A 21,659-nucleotide genomic window follows, 5' to 3' on the forward strand; every position below is an offset into this window, starting at 1 on the left:
AAATCAACTATACTTTAAAAAAACAAAATAAAAAAATAATAAAATAAAATAGTAGTAGACCTTGTCCAAGTACCAGAAACCCTTATTACCCAATATCATCTGTAAACATAGTGCTTTCCTATGTCTGAGCAGTTCTACTCTACTTCATTTGGCCTGACAACCCCATAAGACAGCCAGAGCAGGTATTCATTCCTAATTTACTGATGAGGAAACTGAGGTTCAGAGAGCATTTGGGATTCTTCAAGTCTAAGTGGCTAATTACCCTTAATAAAGATCACTCAAGTTTCCCGACCAACGACTACATGCTAGGTCCCGCGCTGTGCTGAACAGGTGTTATGGTTTAGCAACGATCTTCTGATGGGTCTTATTATTTTGTCTATTTTACAGATGAGCAAACTGAGGCCTAAAGAGGTTAAATAACTGGCCCTGAGACACACAGCTAGTGAGTGCCCCCCAACCGCTATTTATAACCGTGCCTTGGTGGTAGTGCTGTGGCTCGTGGCCGACTGAAGGGAACTGGCCAGTCTCACATTGAGCGCCTCCTCTGTGCAGTGTGCCCCCAGAGATTTAGAACATGGGGGATGCATTCCTTGCTTTCAGAAAGTCACAGGCAGGGACCTCCCTGGTGGTCCAGTGGCTAAGACTCCGAGCTCCCAATGCGGGGGGCCAGGGTTCGATCAGGGAACTAGATCCCCCATGCAGCAACTAAAAGATCCTGTGTACGGCAAAGAAGATCCCGCAACTAAGATCAGGTTCAGCTAAATAAATAAATAAATAAATAATTATAAAAAAGAAAGTCACAGGCAGTGGGACACTGGAAAACAGCATGGGATTTGCAGTGGGACAGACCTGGGTAATACCAGCTTTGCTGCTCCCTTAACAGTCAGGCACATTTAATTAGCCTCTGAGCTTTAGTTTCCTCACATGTGTAAATGGAGCTACAATTATCTGCTTGTAGGGCTGTCCTGGGAGACCCAGTTAATGTAAAACTAACACAAAGCGCTCAATACAGAGAAGATCTCACTACCGTTCAGCTGAGGAGCAGAAACACAGGCAAAACTAGCAGTGTTAGTGAAAACTTGAAAAGCGTGAAACATGGTGTTCACCCATAGGCGTGCAAAGAATTTACTGGGGCAGGTTGGGCTGGGCCCACCGAGGCAGGCTCCTAGAGAGGCTGTGAACTGGGGTGTGTCTTTGATTTAGGGTAGATGGAGCCCATGGGAAACTCACACGGTAACTTCAAAGAGCTGTGGGCAACTAATTTCAGATAGTCAACACTGCCATCACCTCCTTTCCTCGGGGCCGGGTCTCTCCACCTCCTAGAAGAGCTGGACGTCATACAGAAGACATGATGTTGGCAAAGCTGTAGAGGCGGGGGAGGGCATGGTGTGTTCAGGGAACTCGAGGTGCTTTGGAAGAGCTGGAGGGCGAGATTCGAGGGTGGGCGTGGTGGGAGGGGCAGTGGGCGAGCCAGGGCCAGGCAGGCAGGGCCTCGGATTCCCAGCGTAGTCCGTGAGCTCTGCCGTGGGCAGGCAAGGGGGACCACCCGACAGCACAGCGAGTTGACTTCCCATGAAATGATGATCAGTGGCGGCAAACGCCACAGGGCGCTCAAGATAACCTCGGCAAACGCCACAGGGCGCTCAAGATAACCTCGACTGAACATCGGCACTGGCTGCGGGAACCACGACCCGAGTGGTGATGTTGGTGCGGGTGGCGGTCAACAGTGAGCAGAACACAGACCTCCGGCCAGGGCCTCCGGACCCGTCTTCCACAGTAGCCAACTAACCTGCCAGTTGCCTTGAGAATAAACTGTTTCTGGCTTCCAGGAGAGGGTCCACATGAATGCCAGGGCAACGGGCCCCTGGGCAGGTATGACGGACTGCATGTTTGTGTCCTCCCCAAATTCTTAGATTGAAATCCTAACACCCAAGGGGATGGTATTAGGAGGCAGGGCTTTTGGGAGGTAATTTGATCATGAAGGTGGAGCCCTCATGATGGAATTAGTTCCCTTATAAGAAGAGATGTCAGAGAGATTACTTCCTCTCTTCTCTCACCATGTGAGGACTCAACGAGAAGACGGCTGTCTACAAAGCCAAGAGGTTTCTTGCCAGACACTGAATCTGCCAGCACCTTGATCTTGGACTTCCAGCTTCCAGAACTGTGAGAAATAACTGTTTGCCGTTCAAGGTACCCAATCTCTGGTGGTCTGTTATAGCAGCCCATGTGGACTAAAGCACCAGGCTTGGCAGACACATAGTAGGATGGCTACGGTCGGAGAGACCATTGTGAGTATAAACATATCCTTGTGTTTTCTGGCAAGCCCCAAATCTTGGTGGTGAGGATAACAAGTAAATTGAAATCCTTAAGATTTTCTTTGCTTAAAGTTTGATAATGCAGTGGAGGTCAAAGATGTTTTGAAAGATGTTTTCCTCCCACCGCATTCTAGTTTCTTAGTAAAATGGCCCAACTCACGGCAGCGGTTCCGAAGCTCCTGTCCTCAAACCTCAAATCCCCAGCCTTGCCTAAGTGATGAGACCGTTGCTGCTCTGTGTCACACACAAAACTGAATACCAGCTAGACCAGCACAGTGCAACAGCTCTATTAAATTTTTTTTTCTTTAGTTGACTTGGTCAATATGGTCTGGGCCATCGGGCAAACAGTTCTGGAATATACCACTGCTACCTGATGCATTTTCCCCTCTAACCTGCCTTCCTACGAGATAAAAGTGCATTCCCAGGACTTTGATTTTGATTTTGTTTTTGTCTTTAGAAGTTGGGCTGGCACTTTTTCACATGGGACAGACCTTGAAAGGGAGCAGGGGAACCAGAAAGGAAACCCGGTGGGGAGGCAGTTACGCATAAAGCACACACTTTATTCACTGAGTTGTGAGGACAACAGTGACACAGGACAGCGGCAGAGGGGCGGCAGGTGTTGATTTCAACAAGAGTGTGGAGCGCGTTGGGTGTCCCAAGCACAGTAACGCAGGCCCAGGGCCGTCCCACCTCTGCACACTGGCACGTGGCATTCAGGATGCCGACCGATATCCACGCACTTTCACGGGGGACATGATACATCTTTTAAGCAGCATTTCTTCCAAATATTTGCTTTCTTGTTTCTGGAAGGGGAGGGGAGGCAGGAAGAACAGCGTGCCTTCCAACACTTGAAAAAAAATCCCATTAAACCCAACTTAAAAAGGAAAGAACTGCAAAAGCTTTGATGCAGGACTGTCAGCAACTCACAGAGACCACACGTTTGTCACGGGACAGGTCTGTACATAACACCCCAAAAGAACACCAACCCTGCGGACATTCGTCTTCTCTTCCATAGGGTAAAGAAACATACACATATACAATCACTAAGTGGCTCGTTGCCTTTCTGAATGTTAGTGGATGCAGTCTTTTCCTCTACCCTTGGCAAACGGGCTCAGAAAGCGACTCATGGCATCGTCACTCTTGGGAGATACTCTTTTGGGAAGAATTTTATTTAATGATAACAATCGCCACTCAATTACACTAAGCATCAGAAAAGATTGGGTTTAATTTTGCTGTGTACACATATATTGTTTAGAAAGTTTTTCAGCTTAAACTGACCACCTCCCCCTTTCCTTTTGAGTTTGCCAGAAATGAAACTTGCCCCAAATGAGAAATACAAAGATCCATATGCAAAGCGTGTCAGTCACCATCTCCCCACTACTCCCTAGGCAGCAAATAGAAAGACAGGGATTTTTTTAAAATGCCAAAGTCAAAGTTTCTCCTTCTTTCATTACAACATAATTGGGTAGCTCCCTTAACACACATCGCCACTATAAGGTGTCATTACGAACCTCAAGCCTGAAATGATCTCTTTTTCTGGATAGAACATTCTTCAAAAGGGAGTACTAATGAGTGAGTTTTAGGGCATCCTGACAGACACTTGGTTTATAAAAAGGAAAATGATTTTACAAGCCAGATAAAATCAAGGCTGGCCTCGGAAGTAGATTAAACAGTGACCGGAAATACAGATGAGGTGATTTGTAAAAACTGAGCCTGCTTCAGAGGATGCAGAAGGGTTGATGGCACAGAGTTCATCTTCCTTCCACCATCTTTCCTGACAGTCAGAAAGAGGGCTCTGGGAGCCCACAGCCTGGAGGGTCCCCTGCCCCTTCAACATGCAAGAGAACGCTAGCATCAAGTTTGCTTTAGAGAGTTTTTTTAGAAAGACCTACCTAGTCAAAAGTGGTTCATTTGAATTTTTAAACTTGCAAAAGCATAGCTAGATATATTGTATAATCATCTAAGAAGCAATTCTTTAGAAAAAGGTGTTTGCTTTAAAGTGTAAAGAAATTAGAGGAAAGTTTTAGAGACATTTCTAGCAAGACTTTTCCAAGTGGAGTTGACTGACATCACCAGATGGAAGGGATAGGAGTTGAAAAGAGCATTGTTCCAGCCTCACCTCGAAAGAGGAAACTCAGCTTGGAAACAACAGAATGGGAAGTTGGGGAGAATTGGGGAGACTAGAGGACATGACAGATAGAAACTACTATTTTTTTCCTTTGCACCTTATTACCCATTGTCTCTAGCTTTTCTGTTCAAGGTTTCAGGGACCAGGCAGTTTATCTTTTGTTATTGAAGGAGTCACAGTAAGAACATTTCATAATGAACCCAAACCAAAATGTAGATACCTAGCGAGCTGGACAAGTTTCCCAACGCTCTTTATATCTCAACATAAATCACACCAGAAGACTAAATGGTGTCCTGGCTGTTTTGGAAGCAACTTTAAAGGAAGCACTGACTTTCAGGTCATCATAGAGGCCTCTTCATGCAATCAGCCGATGCTTCAAGAATCACTAGTAAGCCCAATGATCAAAAATGCAGCCCTTTATGTATGCACTAGGGAAGCTTACCATGTGTATACTTCCTTTCCTAGAGTAAACAATCCTCCTTAATTTGACTGTGTTAACAACTGGAATTTTTTTATGCGGGGCAGGGTTCAAGCAGAGAACACTGATTTCCTGTGCAGTGACCTGGACATTTTCGGGACACGCATGCTGAGTCCAGTTCAACGAAACACACAGGGCGCTGTAGCCCCACTGATTCAATTTGGCAGTCGGAAGAATCAGGTGGCCCTGTGACCTGTGCCCGTGGCTGGAGCCTTCTGCTGGGGAGTGGGGTTGGGAAGCCCGCTCTGCATTCCCAGTGCCCCCTTCCCTAGAGCACAGCACTGCTCTGCTTGCAGCCAGGAGGCTACTGGCATGTTCCGGCAAGGCATTTTTGCACGGTGTAGTTTAAATTAGCTCATACACTTGATACGGAAAGAAGCTATTTCCCACCCCCCACCCCGCCAAGATGGATGCAAAACTGAATTCAAAAGTTACAAGAAAAGTAGAGTTTCATTAGTGGGGGCAAATTTAGGGCTCAGTTCTTTAACTATCATCGCCATTTTTCTTACACCAACATTTAATCTGCAAGTACGTGGATTATAACTCATTAGCCAATGAAAAAAACCCTCTCCTCCAGCCGAAACCTCGGATACGTTTGGCCATCCTTGTTATTGGTCGTGGCAGGGGAACACTGGGACTACACCACGGTCCTCACCCCTCACACTTTGCCAGAGCGAAGCAAGGATTAGGACACACAGGCGTTGTGCCCAGGCTACCCATGCAGGAGAGGTCACAGAAGATGGGACAGCGGATGTACTGAATGAAGCAAGAGGCAACGGAGAGATAAAGGGGCGAAACCGTGGGCTGCAGTCTGTCTTCAGTCCAAGGAGGAGCTGGTCTCCTCACACCTACCTCATCAGAGCCATTTGCTAAATATGTTAGTAGGTCCAACACACACACACACACACATTTGTGAGAAGAGTCCTCAAACATTCAATGTCTAGCAAAGGTCAGGCAGGTTTAGATTCCCTTGGGAAGCACACAGAATACTATAAAGCGATTGCAGTATTCACTACAGCAGCCGGCTGCTAGAGTGTGTCACAAGTTAGGTCTGCGGTACAAGATCAGAAAGAATATTCTACTTGCTTTTTACCACTGGTGTCAGCTACTAACTCATTCTAATACTCGGTGCCAGCAGGAAGAATTTCCGAGCTTTTATTATTAGTGGCATACGCAGGTGAATTCAGATGTTTTCTTCTTTGGCTTTAACATAGAGTTTAAATTCTTAAACAGAGCCCCAAAACATGAGAATAGATGTGACAACCTCCTACATGTGAGTCACGTCCTGTCTGAGTCTCAGCCAGAGGCTTTCAGGAACCATGGTGGGGTCTTAAATGCAAGTGTTGGGGTAATCTTCGGCACCAATGTGAATCTTGTGTTACTGAGTTTGAGGACTCCGGTGAGATGTTCTGCTGTCTACACACAGTCTGATCCTAGGTCTGCCGTCTTCGGTCTGATGCTGACTTGAGCTACATCTGTCATGGAATATGCTGGCTTCTAACCACCAACACCCTTCCACAGGGGACCTGGTGGCAGGGATGCAGTTAGCCTCACTCTTGACCTTTGAGTCATGTGCACCTGTGCAAATGTCCCTGAGGAGCTGCAGCACAGTGGGACAAACATTCGAGCAGGAATGAAATTTAAAAGCACATGCAGACTCACCAAAACTGCCCTGGGTGAGTGAAAACACATAAACACACACATGCAAACCAGGAAGTCCACAGAGCTAGGCAAGAAAGAAAGCTCAAAAGACCAAACTAAATCATTCTGAGGCAATCTACCTTGGAGTTGCAGAGATTTCACAGAGGAAAACATGCCTTTCCTTAGCCTACTACTGAAAAGACCTTAAAAAAACCAAAATCAGCGAGGGCTTGATGTGATTTAGAGAATGCCAGATAGAGAGCAGAGTTTGCTGGGTGGGAGAACTTGCATTGAGAGGAGACAGAACTTTTGTTTTTGATCAAGACTGCTGTGGCCTTTGGACAAAACTCACCTAACAGCATACAACTGGGCCAATCTGGAGACAATCCCCCTTTCCTTTCTTTGTAAGAGTGGAGGGCTGCGGGGCTGAGACATCTCCTGTCCTTGGTGCAGAAGAGCACGCTTTCTGAAGTAGAAAAGGGTTTACGGAGAATTTTCATTCACTCCTTTTTCCTCTCTTTCTCTTAATTCTTTTTTCTTTTTAATAATAGGCTAAGTGGGCTTCCCTGGTGGCGCAGTGGTTGAGAGTCCGCCTGCCGATGCAGGGGACACGGGTTCGTGCCCCAGTCCGGGAGGATCCCACATGCCGCGGAGCGGCTGGGCCCGTGAGCCATGGCTGCTGAGCCGGCGCGTCCGGAGCCTGTGCTCCGCAACGGGAGAGGCCCGCGTACCGCAAAAAAAAAAAAATAAAAAGTAATAATAGGCTAAGTAATTTGCCAATCAGGTCCTAGCAAACAGGAGGGGACAAGGAGCATGTTAAAAATGACTTTGGTGGCTATTGAAACAGAGCTGCCGGGGGCCCCGATTCTGCTTTCCCTCCTGCTGAAGCCCAGGCAGGGCTGCAGGAGGCCAGTGAGGAAAGGGAGGGCAAAGGCTGCTGCCACGTGGATCTATCCCTTGGGCTCTTCCTTCTCAGCCGTGGCGCTACATAATAAATATACTCGTACTTTGGAATTATTACAACTGCTTTTGTCCATGCGGCATCCTAAGGGCACTTGCTGGCTCTTACCCATACAGTCACACTATTATTGAATAACAGTTGAAAGAAAACAAAAGTAGCCCCTGCTGTGCACATAAGGTGATGGAAAAAGGTCACACGTGAACACTACTGTCGAGGGTGGGAACACAGACATTTCTACCCCACTGCTTCCGGGCGAATGTTGCCCTGGGCTGGCCCATCATTTGGCTCATGGGTGTTTTAATCAGATTTTCCCTTTTGTTGCTGAGGGACAGTAGTTTGCAAATTCTCCAATCAAGTTTGGGCCTCACTACAACATCCTATGTGTCACCGCCATGGTCAGTCCTTTTTCTAATTGCTGTCTATGTGTGGTACTCAGAAGAGTTTTGCTTTTTTCTTCATGTCGTTGCGTCTCCAAAGAGGTAACTTGTCAAAATCCTGGATGGACATTCCAAAGATTTCCCGAAACACTTCTGGGGCTAAGTGGCGCTGTGATGGGAGAAGAGAACAGTGGTCAGTCCTGATGGCCACATGGATGACCTTGAGAGTTGCTCTCCAGTTTATAAGTAATTGTTTTGAAGAGCAAAAGGCAGAATGATGGAAGAGGAGTTTATCTCTGAGGCTTCTTAGCAGGCACTGGACCCAGTGGTTCCTTACTTGGCCAGGCCAGGTGAGGCACCCTTCCTACCAAAGAAAAGAGCTGGTGGAGTATTAATGATGATTGTTAATGACATTGAATGGCGATGGGGCACGGTAAGATGAGTCATTATGCTGGAGGTGACTCCACTTCAGGTCCTTGGGACGCTGAGGAGATGCAGGGAAAATGGACCAGAGCAATAAGGAAGCCAGAGAGAGACTTCCAGAGTGGTCCTTTGGCAGCCCTGGGGCTTTTTCCTGGCTCAGCAGTGGGAGTTCAGGTGGATGTTTGGTCTACTGAGGAGACCAAGAACTTCAATCTCTTGTCCGCCTAGTGAGGTTCTCTTAGGATGGTGGAGCCTTTATTCTCTGTGCCAGCCTGACCTCACATACAGATGTACTGCTTTTTGTCAGAGAAAATTAATGATTCTTTATGAGATTAGCAGCCAGAGTTTTTCTTAATTAAAACCATTCAGATGGAAAAGTACAAAGATCAGTCTTCCACATCTAAGGAGGTCTTGGGTATGTGTACCCAGCTAACCCTTCGACAAGGAATGTGGAAACAGCCAAGGGAGAAACTTGCCTAGCACACACCTCTTTAGTGAACACTCCCTCCCCAATCTCAACAAACTCAGCCCAGGCTCAGAGAAAGATAAGGATTTGGGGGTATCTGAAGAGTGATGGAGACTCCATGCTACATCACCAGCCATAAATTAGGGCAACATCGAATTTCCAGAGAAAATGACTAAAATCATACCACATCTCCTGGGTTGCGCTTCTGAATTTTACCATACATTTTTGTGCTCATCTCTTAAATACAAATTTGGGTTTTCCTCCAAGTTAGCTTAGTTTAACCTAGGTTGATCCTTTTTATCTTTTTGCTTTAACTGGAACATTTCTTAGGGGGAAGTTGTGGAAAATGCACAGGAATATGCAGTTGGGACAAGTTTTTTTGTTTGTTTGTTGTTTTTTTTACCTCTAGCCTGGTTCTGTCCACGTCTCTTAGGATTTTGCTGCGCCCTCTGTTGGTCACCATCAGCATTTCATATGGAAATATCTGAGAAGCAGAGAAAAACACCTAGAATACTGCTGTCCATTTTTTTATTTTTATTTTTTTTGGCCACGTGGCATGTGGGATCTTAGATCAACTAGGGATCAAACCCGTGCCCCCTGCAGTGGAAGTGTGGAGCCCTAACCACTGGACTGCCAGGGAAATAGTCCCACCGCTGTCCATTTTATCAACAAGCAGAAGCTACCTAAAATCTAAGACTCCCAAGATAGAGCTTCTAAGACACTATGGTTAGAGCGTTAGAGTGATGGGTGTTCCTCACTCAAGTCTCCAGCAGACAGGGGCAGGTTCCTATACATTCCCAATACCCACAAGTGTCTCATGTGGCACTGTGCCTCTGGAGGGCGTTGCTGAGTAAAAGAATACAACTTACTATGTATTGGGGATGAAGGTAAAAATTGGAAGAGAATTGAAATTATAGGTTTATGTTTTACAAGGCAGTACACATTTGTAGGGTTAAACAATCTCGTTCCATGTCCAGCTCATGAATCCAGGGAGCCATGCAGTCCCAGAAGCAGTGTTTTGGTAGATGACGTATTGAAATAAGGCCCAGTTATAGTCACCAAGGAGCACAGCTCTTGGATACCTTTGGAGTCACAGGATGTTCTAGAGCTGGGGCAACCAATCATCCCAGTTTGCTTGGGACTAAGGAGGATCCCAGGATGCAAGACTTCCGGTGCTAAAACCAGGAAGGTCTTGGGTAAGCTAGGATGTGTTGGTCACCCTATCCGGAGGGGGCTGCAGCTGCTCCACATGGAGCAGGCTTTGCCATGCTCATGGCAGGGGCCAAGTACACACCGAGGTCACAGGAGAGAAGTGCTGGTACTTCACTGGGAACACACAGCACCAGACCCAGTGAGGGCTTAAACCTGCTGACTCGGTGTGACAAAACTCACAGAGTGGAAAGATGCTTTATGACACACCCTGCCTAATGCACTGGCCTGGAGCCAAGTGGGTCTCAACCCTGAAAACGGTGAAAAAGATAGAAAATCAAATCTTTTCAGGGTTATGTCCCAGTTTCATCCCATGTGAGAGGAAAGAGAAAAAGAGCCACACTTGCCTTTGGTTCCAACATGTTAGGCATGGAGACACCCCGGTCCATCCTCATTCCAGGCATGTGGCCATCTGGGAGGGTCTGCAGCAGAAATGCAGGTTTCAGGAGTGGCCCACGGCAGCATGGGGAGCTGAGGGAGAGCTCTGTGGGCTCCTAGACCTCCCTGTCTGGGTCGCCAATCTTCACGGCCATTTTAGAGATGTGCCACCTTAATTACCATGGATTTTTCAAAATGAGCTCCTTGTTAAATAAAAGCAGGGATAGTGGGAATGCTGTTTTTATACTTCAGCTGATGAAAGATGTTGGCTTAATAACTATTGACTAATCCCTGAATGCAGGCTGCACGTGTTAAAGTATATGGTACGTCAAAGAATTGCCAGGTCTATGCTTGTTTTTTGTTTTTTTTTAAAATTCGAATCTTAGCTTTCTTTGCATTTTTCCCCTCTTCTCATTCTCCATTATCATTTTACAAGGTTTAGGTTCTAGGAAAAAAGGAATGGTACCATAGCAGCTCTTTCCTATTGGCCAAGACAGGGGTTTCTTTTCATCTGTGACCACACAGAGGAGGGGAGGGCCTCAAGGAGTGAGTGGTTATAACTAAAAGAAAAAGCAACTGTATGTGTGTGGACCCTTGACGCAGGTCCACTTCCACCCCAGAGAGGACTCTCCAAAGGCAGAGCAAGAGGGTCCTCGGACACCTGGTGTGGCTCATGCAGGCCTGCAGGTCCAGCTTGACCCGGGCACCAGGCATGCCTGCTGCTCATGGCTCCTCACATCTGTGGACTAAGGATTAGACGGATCAACTAAAGTCAGGGTCTTCTCAACAGAAACCCTTCCCTGGAGCAGCAGAACATGTCTGGATTGTGAAAAGGCTGTTTTGCTGGTGTGGCCAACTTGGGAAAGACAGTGTTCCATACCTGGTAGTCTGGAAAGGAAAGAAAAAGAAAATCTCAGAAGGGCAAGCCCATATTAAAATAGGGATACATCAACAGAGATTATAACCTATTGCAATTCTCCAAACATCCCCCAACAAGCCACGCTCTCCCGGCTCCGGGTCTCTGCGCACACTGCCTGGCTGCTCCCTGAAGCTGGAAGATGCCCGCTCTGGTTTTAGTTATCAGTTTAAACACCCTTTCTTGTGGAAGCTGACACCCTGAAGGTGTTTCTCCCTTCTCTCTGCATCTCCGATCATAGCATTTATCTCACAGAGTTTCTCTCTCTCTGTCTCTGTCACATGCATTTTTTTATTAGTTATCTATTATATACATATTAGTGTATATATGTCAATCCCAATCTCCCAGTTCATCCCAGCCCTGTCCCCCGCTTTCCCCCTTTGGTGTCCATACATTTGTTCTCTACATCTGTGTCTCTGTTTCTGCCTTGCACACCAGTTCATCTGTAGCCACATGCATTTTGAAGGTAGGCCCCTGTCTTGCTTATCACGGTGCTTCCAGGGATCTAATTAGTGCTCAGCACATGGTAGGAGCAATGAATTCCCTCCTACAAACTCGCTTCTTGTGGTCTCACATCAGGAGAGATCCTCTGGGATTTTAGTACCTGCCCTGACGGCTCAGAGGACAGATGTGATCTGACCGTAGGGTGTGACACAGCCTGAGCCCAGCTAACATGCCTGTGACAGCACAGCCCCTTCTTCCCCTTGGTCAGCCAACACCCGGCTGCAGGGGCCTCACCTCGCACTCCCCCGCTGACATCCCCATAGCTGTTGTACTGAGCAAAGTCTGTAGAAACAGGCTGAAATGAAGAAAAACACACCATTAGAAAATCTGCTCCACAGTACTCATTTTGGAGTCAGGTGAAAAGGAAGATAGGATTTACAAAATCCTAAGAATTCCTCCCAAGCCGAATTCCTGGACCCCTATTATTTTTCCTACGTAGTTCTTCTTCTATGAAATACCTGTGTTTTGTGGTATATCCTATGCTACTGCTCAGCAGGTCCTTGGCAAGCAAGTATCTCTTGCTGATAAATAAAAACACATTTTTCCACATCACAGCTACACAGTTACACTTGTTCTACACTTTGTGGGGAGGGAGGTTGTAACAAACTTTCCTGCATCTTTTTACAGCAGAGATAATGGCTCCAGTAATTACTTTTTGCTTGATTGTAGAAATATTTGGCACACAATTAATCTAGTCTTCCCATAAGCTTATACAGGCTATTCTTTTATCTAAAGTCAATTTCTCTTTCTCTCAATAGAAATATCTTATTTTGCCTGTAACTCAAAGTGATTTACCAGGAGAGCAGGGTGATTACAATTTTCATTATATCCAACACTGAGATCATATTGTCAGATGTATTCAGACGATACATCAGCACTTCAACCAGGACTCAAGAGGGAAGAGACTCAGAAACGAGTAATTGAGAAATCTCACCCGGTGAAGCCCGTTTTTCCCATAGCCTGGGAGAGATGAGGTTTTCGATGATAGAGCATGTGAAGCTGAATAAGAGAAAGATAAAAAAAGTAACTGTTAGGAACCCGAAGTCCAATTCTTTCATGAAGTCGGCAGTGTATCTTCTACCCTACAGAATAGAAGATTTAGAAAAAACCAATCCAAATATTGGGCTCAAATGTTCATAAAATGCCACCATGTTTGGGTGATGCAGGGAATGGGTGGGCAGTGAAATTTTCGAGGAGGGATGGGGAAGGAAGAAGTGCTTGGCATCTCTGAATCCTCAACACAATCCTAATAATGATGGCAGTATTTCCATCTTACAGGAGAAGAAATAGGGGCTAATAGAAATTTAAGTATCTTGCCCACGGTTGCTCAGCTTGTAAAGATCTAAGCAATGATCTAAACCCAGGGCTATTGGGATACATAGGCCCAAGCCCCAGTTGGTATGGCAGCAATAACTGATCTGGAGGCCTACACTTAAGTTACCAAGATCTACTGGTCAACCACAGTTGGACTCCTGGGAGGCTTGGGATAGGGTATCCCATTGATCAACAGCGTGGACACCTCATAAACTGCTGGGCTTTGGAGGGAGTAGACCTGGGCTTGAGTTTTGGCTCTGCAACTTAACACCTCTGCATCTTCGGGCATCGCATTCCATCTTGTTAAGTCTTCATTTCTTGACCCATGTAGATACAGTGCTATTTATTTTTATACAACAGAACTGCAGAATTGGAAAGAACTCTAAAGGTTACTAAACTACCTAATCCAAGATTAATGCCAGTGACACATCTACGAGAAGTAGCAGGGCATTCCGGTTAAGGGTGTAGGCTCTGGGGTTATAATACTTGGACTCCTAAACCTTAGTTTTGGTAGTTATCAGCAATGTGACATCGGGTAAGTTACTTAAACTTCCCTTTACTTGTCTCCTGATCTACAAAACGGGGAAGATGATAATACTCATAATACCATCTACTTCATTGGTATGTTGTGAAGATTAAATGAGATAACGTTTAGCAGAAGCGTTTGCATAGGAAGCACTAAACACATGTTTAAAGGAATCCTCAGGAGAGAAAATTATGCACTAGTTCACAACATGTGAGAACATATCTTGTGGGTTAAAAGGGAACAGGCTTATGACAAGTATAAGCAGGGGAAAATATACCGAAAGACTATTCAGCCCAGTATATAATTAATCTCTTTCAAAAGTATCAACAACAGCACTGTTAGCCCTCAGCTCTTATATTGAATACACTAAAGTCATAATACTTTGAAAAAATTGTTCATGCTCTCTACAGTTAAAAAGCGTTCTGTTCTTGGACTTCCCTGGTGGTCCAGTGGTTAAGACTCTGTGCTTCCACCGCAGGGGGCACACGTTCAGTCCCTGGTTAGGGAACTAATGTCCCACAGTGCAACCAAATCAAAAAAAAGAATAAAGTTATAAAAAGTATTCTGTTCTCTATGAGGATTTTCTTTTTGCCACTTCCCTCTGAGATGTATGTTCTAGAAGGTAGACCCAGCACAAGGGGACTGACCCCTCTTGGTTCCTGAGATCCTCCAAGGGCTCCCCCTATTTCCAACAGGAAGGAAACACACATTTAAGGAAGAGCCATGGCAGGCTCTTAAGCTAAGTTGACATGACATAGGATTCTTACACTTCCTTTCCTATAGAACACTCTGTAGATTCCACCAGAAACCACCCTGCCTCTCCTGGAACCCTCAAAATAGGCTCCTTGCAGGCAGGTGGCCAGCTCCTGGCTCAGGGAAGGCGGTGGGTCTTCTGCTCACCTGAGTTGATGGAAGAATCATAGCGCCCAGTGGCCAGGGAGGACCTCTCCCGGCTCTCCCTCTCCTTCTCCATCTCTTCTTTCAGTATCAACTGGCCCAGGCCCGAGTTGAGCTATTCACAGAGAAAAGAAAAATGAAAGCGAAGCCCGCAATTACTTTTAGGGAACTGCAGTTTCTTTTTAGGAGATCCTGCAAGAAGTTCCTGACTCTGGAGAGGGCTGAGGCATATTGTCCCAGAGCCTGGTGGCTCCCCAAAAGGTCAGCCAGGTCTTGGACCTTGAACCCACCATAGTCCCTTCAATGTCAAGGCTCTGTTGCCCTAAACCAGGCTCCACATCAGAAGAGTGTTCTCCCTCCTTTGCCCTCCCCGCAAAGCGCCAGCAGGGAGACTCAGGAGGGCAACGTGTTGAGTATGTACAGATTTTTGATGTGGGAAGGGAAGACTGGGGGCAGTAGCCTTTAAAGATAAATTACACTGATTTGTTTAAAAACAGGGGAAAAAATAATGCATGCTCATTGTACAGATTCTAGAAAACCCAGAAGGAAAGAAGAACCCATAATCCACCACTCAGAGACAACCACCATTTACATTCTGATCTGTATCTACCCAGTAGTTTTCTACGCACATAATATACAAAACTGGGAACACATAATAAATGTAACTTTGTACCCTTATATAACTAGTATCGTGTGCATTCCCCATATGATGAAGTATCTTTGGAAAATGACCCTTATTGGTAGGAGTCGATCATTTCTAGGCTCCCTCAACCCCAGGCCTTCTGGGATGCTGTGGGCCTAGCTAGAGACAGAGTGTATAATGAGGATGTCTTAGTGACAGTCCATTTTATCCCCTCTCTCTTGGCCCAGATATACACACACAAGGTCTTATGAGTCCTGAGGAAAGACTTGGAGAAAGGCTCTTTCCCAAGGGAATCCCTTCAGCAAAGCCTGTGTGAGGGAAGGAAGGTGTTGTACCACCTCGGAGTACACTCTGGCTTTACCTGGCCTTTCAGCATCCTTTCAACACATGCACCGCACACCCACACACCCCACACAGAGTCTCGCTCTCCTCGAAAAGGCCCAAACATTCCGTGTCTCTCTGACCTCCAGGTCACCTCTTCCAGAACCCGCTAAGTATCTGCCTTATTACAGTCACTAGATGCCCACCTTGTCTCTCCTACTGGACCGTAAGCCCCTGAGGGCTGGGAGTACCCCCTGCTAATCTTGGTGGCTCGCCCATAGCAATCATTCAGTAACATGGATCGACAGAAGACAGAACCGAAGTGAAGGCTGCAGCAAAGTAGTTTAAGGACAAACCTTCATTAATTGCTCCTCTTGTAGCTGCCGGCGTCTCAGCAGTTCCTCGTCGTCTTCCTCTCTGCCACTAGATCTGCGTCTCATGTCAGCTCCTAAGTCCACAGCAAAGACAACCTCTCACGTTAGCCCCACAGCAAGGGGAGCTCAAGGGACTAGTCCACCTGTGCTCAACGTGTCTGGCGGGCAAAGTCAGCAGTGGTCTTCAACATTCGTGAACAACACATGGGAAAAAAGAGCCTGCCACCAGTTCAGCTGGTTTCTTGAGACAACGGGCCCCGTTCGACAAGCCAGTCCAAAAATGTGATTCAGTAAGGCATGCCTCCCAACAATCGGATCTGCTCAATTCGAACTCGGTTTGCCATTATGATTGGGTCTAAGTCATCCCACTGGCCACAGCTTCCATAGTAGGTGGGAGGGGCATCTACGGTTATTATTTTCATGTCCTTGAGGTCATTGTTCAAATAGAGAGGAAGCCAGATTCATCTGGATACCATCAAATAGGTAAGACAGTCTCTTGTGACGAATTTAAAAATCTTGTTTTCTTTTTCTGAATATTTAGGTTTGTCACCATACCATCACCCTGTCTTCTACCTCCAATAAATTCATTAAGAAGCACACTTCAGTGGTTAAGACTCCACGCTCCCAATGCAGGGGGCCCAGGTTCGATCCCTGGTCGGGGAACTAGATCCCACATACATGCCACAACTAAGAGTTTGCATGCCACAACTAAGGAGCCCATGTGTCACAACTAAGGAGGCAGCAAGCCACAACTAAGAAGCTCTCAAGCCACAACTAAAGAGCCCACCTGCTGCAACTAAGACCCAGTGCAACCAAATAAATAAATATTTTTAAAAAAAAAGAAAAAAGAAGCATGCTTTATTTTTCTTTGAAGGGATGGGTCTCTAATGTTTCCTTGCTCTTAATCTTTCAGAAAATGGTCACAAAAGGGTTTTATACTAATGGGCCAATAAAAAGGGTTAATTCAGCTAAAAAGTTACTTATTTCAGTATAATAGAGCAGATCACGTACAATTTTTAAGCTTCCTGGAAAAGGGGAGATGGAGGGGAAAGGAGGAATCTGTCTGAATGGCTGGAAAATTAAGATAATTATCGCTTTTCCTAAGTGGCTTGGACTAATTTAGCTGTGGGAAGAGATAGGAAAGCCTGCTAATCTAATCAAAATAAACTCTAACTAATACCTTCAGGGTTTGATCAGTTGGATTAATGGACCAGAAGCTTTCTTCATTTTGGAACCCCAAACTATTTAGCGATGACAGTTGGTAGCAACAAAATGTTAATTCTCCCCCAAAGTTTAGCTGTTTAATGTCCCTGCTATGCAACACGACTGAACTAGGAACCTCAGCGGCTCCAAGAACCGCCTGAAGGACGTGGACCAGCAGAAAAAAAAAAGCTGACGACTGAGTCTTAGTTTCTAAAATCATGAATATCAATGTGAATTTCTCTCTTTAATCTACACTAACAAAAATGAATAGGCATGTTTTCAAGAACTAGATACATCTTAAGTCAACATAACGTATAGAATACTTGTGAATAAGGAACCCAGGAGGTATAATAGATTTTTCCTTCAACTATTTCTATAGATATCAATTGCTTTAAAATCCACTTCTATGGCCTGTAAAAGTTATTCCAAAAATAACTTGGCGAAAAATAGCAGGATGAAGAAAATTTGGGAATTTTGGAAAATTGAAGGCCTTTTAGGTTGTCAACAGAAATGTGATAAGATAGTCATATCTTTGTAAAGCTGACTCACTAAATTTTCAGTACTAGCTTCTGAGTTTGCTAATACCATTTTTCAGGGCCAAGTGATTTCACTAATGACAAAGCAGTAAACAGACAGTTCTAAAGCATAAATGTGTGGTTCAAAGCAAAGAATGAAACAGCTCCAATGTGACATTTTAGCACAGAAGTCATGGAAATGACAGATGTGAAATCATGTAACTTTACATGAGTAATATTCCAGAACACCTGCTACTCTGTAACAGCCCTTCTTAGTAACGCAGAACATGATCAGGCAAGAAGGATGAAAGAGCTTCAGTGTTAAGATTGGTTGTTAAGAGAATCGTAATTACAACCCAGAAATCGTCTAAAACAAACTTAATTCAAAGAAGTCACACTTCTGTGGACACTCAGTAAATCCACCCACTATGCTCTAACTATGTAGAACGAAGTTCTTGGCAGGAGGCTTTGATTCAACTATGTTCAAAAGAGTTACTGGGGCTTCCCTGGTGGTGCAGTGGTTGGGAGTCCGCCTAACGATGCGGGGGACATGGGTTCGTGCCCCGGTCCGGGAGGATCCCACGTGCCGCGGAGCGGCTGGGCCCGTGAGCCATGGCCGCTGGGCCTGCGCGTCCGGAGCCTGTGCTCCGCAACGGGAGAGGCTGCAATGGTGAGAGGCCCGCGTACCACAAAAAAAAAAGTTACTGACTTTACAATAATAACTGAGAGTCCACGCAAAACACCCGTTTTAGACCAGCTCTGCACCTCACTGGGCTTGGTTAGCACAAGGCTCTGGTGGCTGGATTTTTGAAGCATTCTGCACACACGTTAACACTACCTTAGTTCTTTTCACTGTTCTAATTCTTGGTCGTACTTTTCTTAAAAAATCTTTACACTAGGACCCATTTCCTTGCATATTTTTAAGCACTGCACTTTGAGATCTCCTAGCAATTTGTCCATTTGGCTTAGCTGCTACAGTTGCATACCTATGGCGGCAAGTGAGGGGGGACCAGGCCAGTGGTCCGTCTCAATCTTTGGTATCTCGCTGGGGTCTGGAGCCTGGGCTGCTGGGAACTTGGAAAACTTGATGATGTCTTCTGAAGACTTGCTCTGGGCTGCCAAGGCAGCTGCATCTGGATGGGAATCAGGGGCAGCTTAGCTATCGGTCTGTAAGGCCATGGTAGTATACAATCCTCTTACATAGTTTTCTCGTGCTCTGGCAAAAAGTGTGAACACCAGAGAGCTGTTTATCACCATTATCAATCACCCCGTCACTAATAGTTCCTAGTGACAACTCGACTCATCCTCCTTACGTTCTGCCAGAAGCAAAGCTTCATTCTACATCTGTTCTACATCTGAAAAATCTTGTTCCAGAGCTGTGCTGTCCAATACTAGCTCGAGCTACACGTGGCTATTTACATTTAAATTAACACAATTAAATAAAACAAATGATTAATAAAATTAAAATTCAGTTCCTCAGTGGCACTAGCCACATTTTATGTGATCCATACCTACACGTGATTAGCGGCTACTGTATTGGACAGTATAGTTATAGAACATTTCCATCATCCGGGAAAGTTCCACTGGACAATTCTAGAGCAATTAGAAATTTGAATCTAGTTAATTTGAAATTAAAGAGGTTAGTGAAAAGCATGACATTGTCACTTGACTGTAGGTGTTAATCATAAGAGAGTTGGTTGGCGTTGAATTTTTGTGGCTTCTCAGCCACAAAAATATTGGTCCGGTTCATTTCAATCCTTGCCTATTGTATATGTGTCCTTGATTCCTAGGTGAATCCACTGTCAGCTTGCAGGAGTTTAGCCTTGAGACTTGGGTTTGCCATACCCACTCGCTGTTTTGTTCAAGGGGCTGCACATACAAATGAGTCATCCAGCTTTAAAACCACAAAAGCCAGAATAGGAGCAGCATGAGTTCGCAGAGCTCTTAATGGCTGTGCTGACAGGTGGAGTCATCGGCTTAGAGCCCCAAATGGAATCACAGAAGTGGAGCAAGACAAACCAGGTTAAATGGTCAGTCCCCGATTCTGGCTAATTCTGCAAGCTGACCTGGGATGTTACTAAACATTCCACAATATATTTATAATGCTATAAATAAAATTTGCCCCCCTCCCTGGGCTCACAGATTTTTAAATCTGGAAGTAACTTTTTGAATTTTCATCTCCAATTCCACATTTTTAAAGTAACTTTCTGGGTCTCAATTTGCTTAAGTAACTTGACTGAGGTCGCCCTACATAATAATAAGGGGTAAATTCTCAGCCAGGCATGGAACAGTGTTTTTCTGAATTTCTAACCTCATGAGTATAAAAGATAAAATCAGCTTGGAAAACGCTGCACACTATATCCTCTTCTTAAAGAAGGACTATATGTGTTAGCATATTAAAGACTAAGAAGTGTGACTTTATTTAAGTCTAGCATTTTCCAAATGCACAGGGCATAGACACCAGTTTTTGCTATGACATCTATTTCTATCACAGAGAATTGCTCTTTTGCAGAATGCCCTTTGGGATGTACCGCTCTGGTTGTGCTACTCTTAATTACAAGAGACTGAAAGAACGTAAAGAGTAAAGTCAATTTCACAGAAAGAAGCAAACTAATCCCTTCCAAATAAATAACCTAACATTATCCTATCTTTTTAAACCTTAAGTATTTGATTATTTTTATTTGGAGAGGCAGGGTCTTAGAGATTTTAGTATTTTTTAAAAAGTCTCTACAAACTGATAAATCAAACTGGGAATCTTATTCTTAAATTTAAAAAATATATATATTTTTAAAGCCAGACTTCAAACAGTACTTACGCATTAGAATTGGTGAAGTCAGTAAACATTCACATGTTAATGAGTGGGTGAGAAGACATTAAACCATAAAAAAAGCAAACAAAAACAAGGTTAAGAAACTTAAAAAAGCAAGCACATGGTGTAAACTCAAAAAACAAACACAGATGAAAAAAAATCATAGTTCTAGAACCATTACAATACATACATCCTTTTTCCCCTAGAATGTTGGCCTTAAATTTTTTTCCTTTTTGCATTTTCAACTCTATTTGCTTTTCATGTCATCCTAAGCCTTTAGGACTCATTAATGTCAACTGGATTCTAAAGGCAGCCTTCAAATTTCCAGGCACAATTTGTGTATAATTTTCTGAAATCACCTGGAGACCAGTCTTGGCTTTCTACCCATTCACAAAGATTTATAGCAGCTGAATCTATAGAGACCTAATAATGTTGGAGGGAAATGTGATTTACAAAGAGTAATATGATTTCCTGGGTTTAAAAATTCTATATTCCCAGAAAAGGAAAACACAATTATAAATCCACATCAGTGGTTCTTAGCTTGCAGGAATTTCAGAGACAAGCTGGCCTAATGTACTGGTTTTTGCAGATGAGAAAACTGAGGGACAGAGGTTACGTTTCTGATATCACAGAACCGTTTAGGTGAAGAGCTGGGATCAAGGCTAGGGCCTCTGTCTCAGCATGAGTCCCATCCCCTCTACCACAGGGTGCAGACATCTGCATGCTCCATCAGAAACTGGGGAACTGGACAGTCAGGCTGATGGAAGCTTGGTCAAGTTAATGTTTTTTTGGCCACACAGCTTGCGGTATCTTAGTTCCCTGACCAGAGATCGAACCTGTGCTCCCTGCAATGGAAGCACAGAGTCCTAACCACTGGAATGCCAGGGAATTCCCTTGGTCAAATTAATTTTTAGGTAGCTAGCCTTCACTAGTTTTAATTAGTTAAACTAATTGCAAGCTCATCAAAATTATCAGAGAGGTTGGTTAAATTATTTGATGGCCCCCCAAAAAAGTCTTGTTAGGGAGTTTGTGAATTACTGTGTGACCGTACCTTTCCTTCTCTATGAGTGTAATGATACATAGTTTGATGGGCTCAGAAATAAGCTAGGAGTTTCCTAATCAAGCTAAGTGTTCTCTATCTAGGAAAACCGACTTCAGAATATTTGCATCATAGGAGACCATGAAGGCATAATACACTGGACGCCCCAGTTTGATTCTCAAAAGCAGCAGCAGGTAAGCCTTTCAGAGGACAGTGAAGAGT

General features: G+C 44.8%; 1 protein-coding gene across 4 annotated transcripts in view; it reads right to left on the reverse strand.

Annotated features, from left to right (window-relative positions):
* Window positions 1-2,859: 2,859 nt before the first annotated feature.
* Window positions 2,860-21,659, reverse strand: part of ABLIM1 (actin binding LIM protein 1) — a 327,977-nt gene continuing 309,177 nt past the window's right edge. For all 4 annotated transcript variants that reach the window (XM_032607411.1, XM_032607410.1, XM_032607414.1 and 1 more), the window contains 9 exons: window positions 18,576-18,716; window positions 15,854-15,945; window positions 14,537-14,648; window positions 12,731-12,795; window positions 12,031-12,091; window positions 11,257-11,264; window positions 10,346-10,420; window positions 9,193-9,273; window positions 2,860-8,069 (listed from right to left, as the gene is read on the reverse strand). In XM_032607411.1, the coding sequence (XP_032463302.1) occupies window positions 7,956-8,069; window positions 9,193-9,273; window positions 10,346-10,420; window positions 11,257-11,264; window positions 12,031-12,091; window positions 12,731-12,795; window positions 14,537-14,648; window positions 15,854-15,945; window positions 18,576-18,716 (749 nt within the window). In that variant the 3' untranslated portion in view covers window positions 2,860-7,955. The remainder of the gene's footprint in view (window positions 8,070-9,192; window positions 9,274-10,345; window positions 10,421-11,256; window positions 11,265-12,030; window positions 12,092-12,730; window positions 12,796-14,536; window positions 14,649-15,853; window positions 15,946-18,575; window positions 18,717-21,659) is intronic.

The sequence above is a fragment of the Phocoena sinus genome, chromosome 16, assembly GCF_008692025.1.
Source record: "Phocoena sinus isolate mPhoSin1 chromosome 16, mPhoSin1.pri, whole genome shotgun sequence".
NCBI classification, from domain to species: Eukaryota; Metazoa; Chordata; class Mammalia; order Artiodactyla; family Phocoenidae; genus Phocoena; species Phocoena sinus.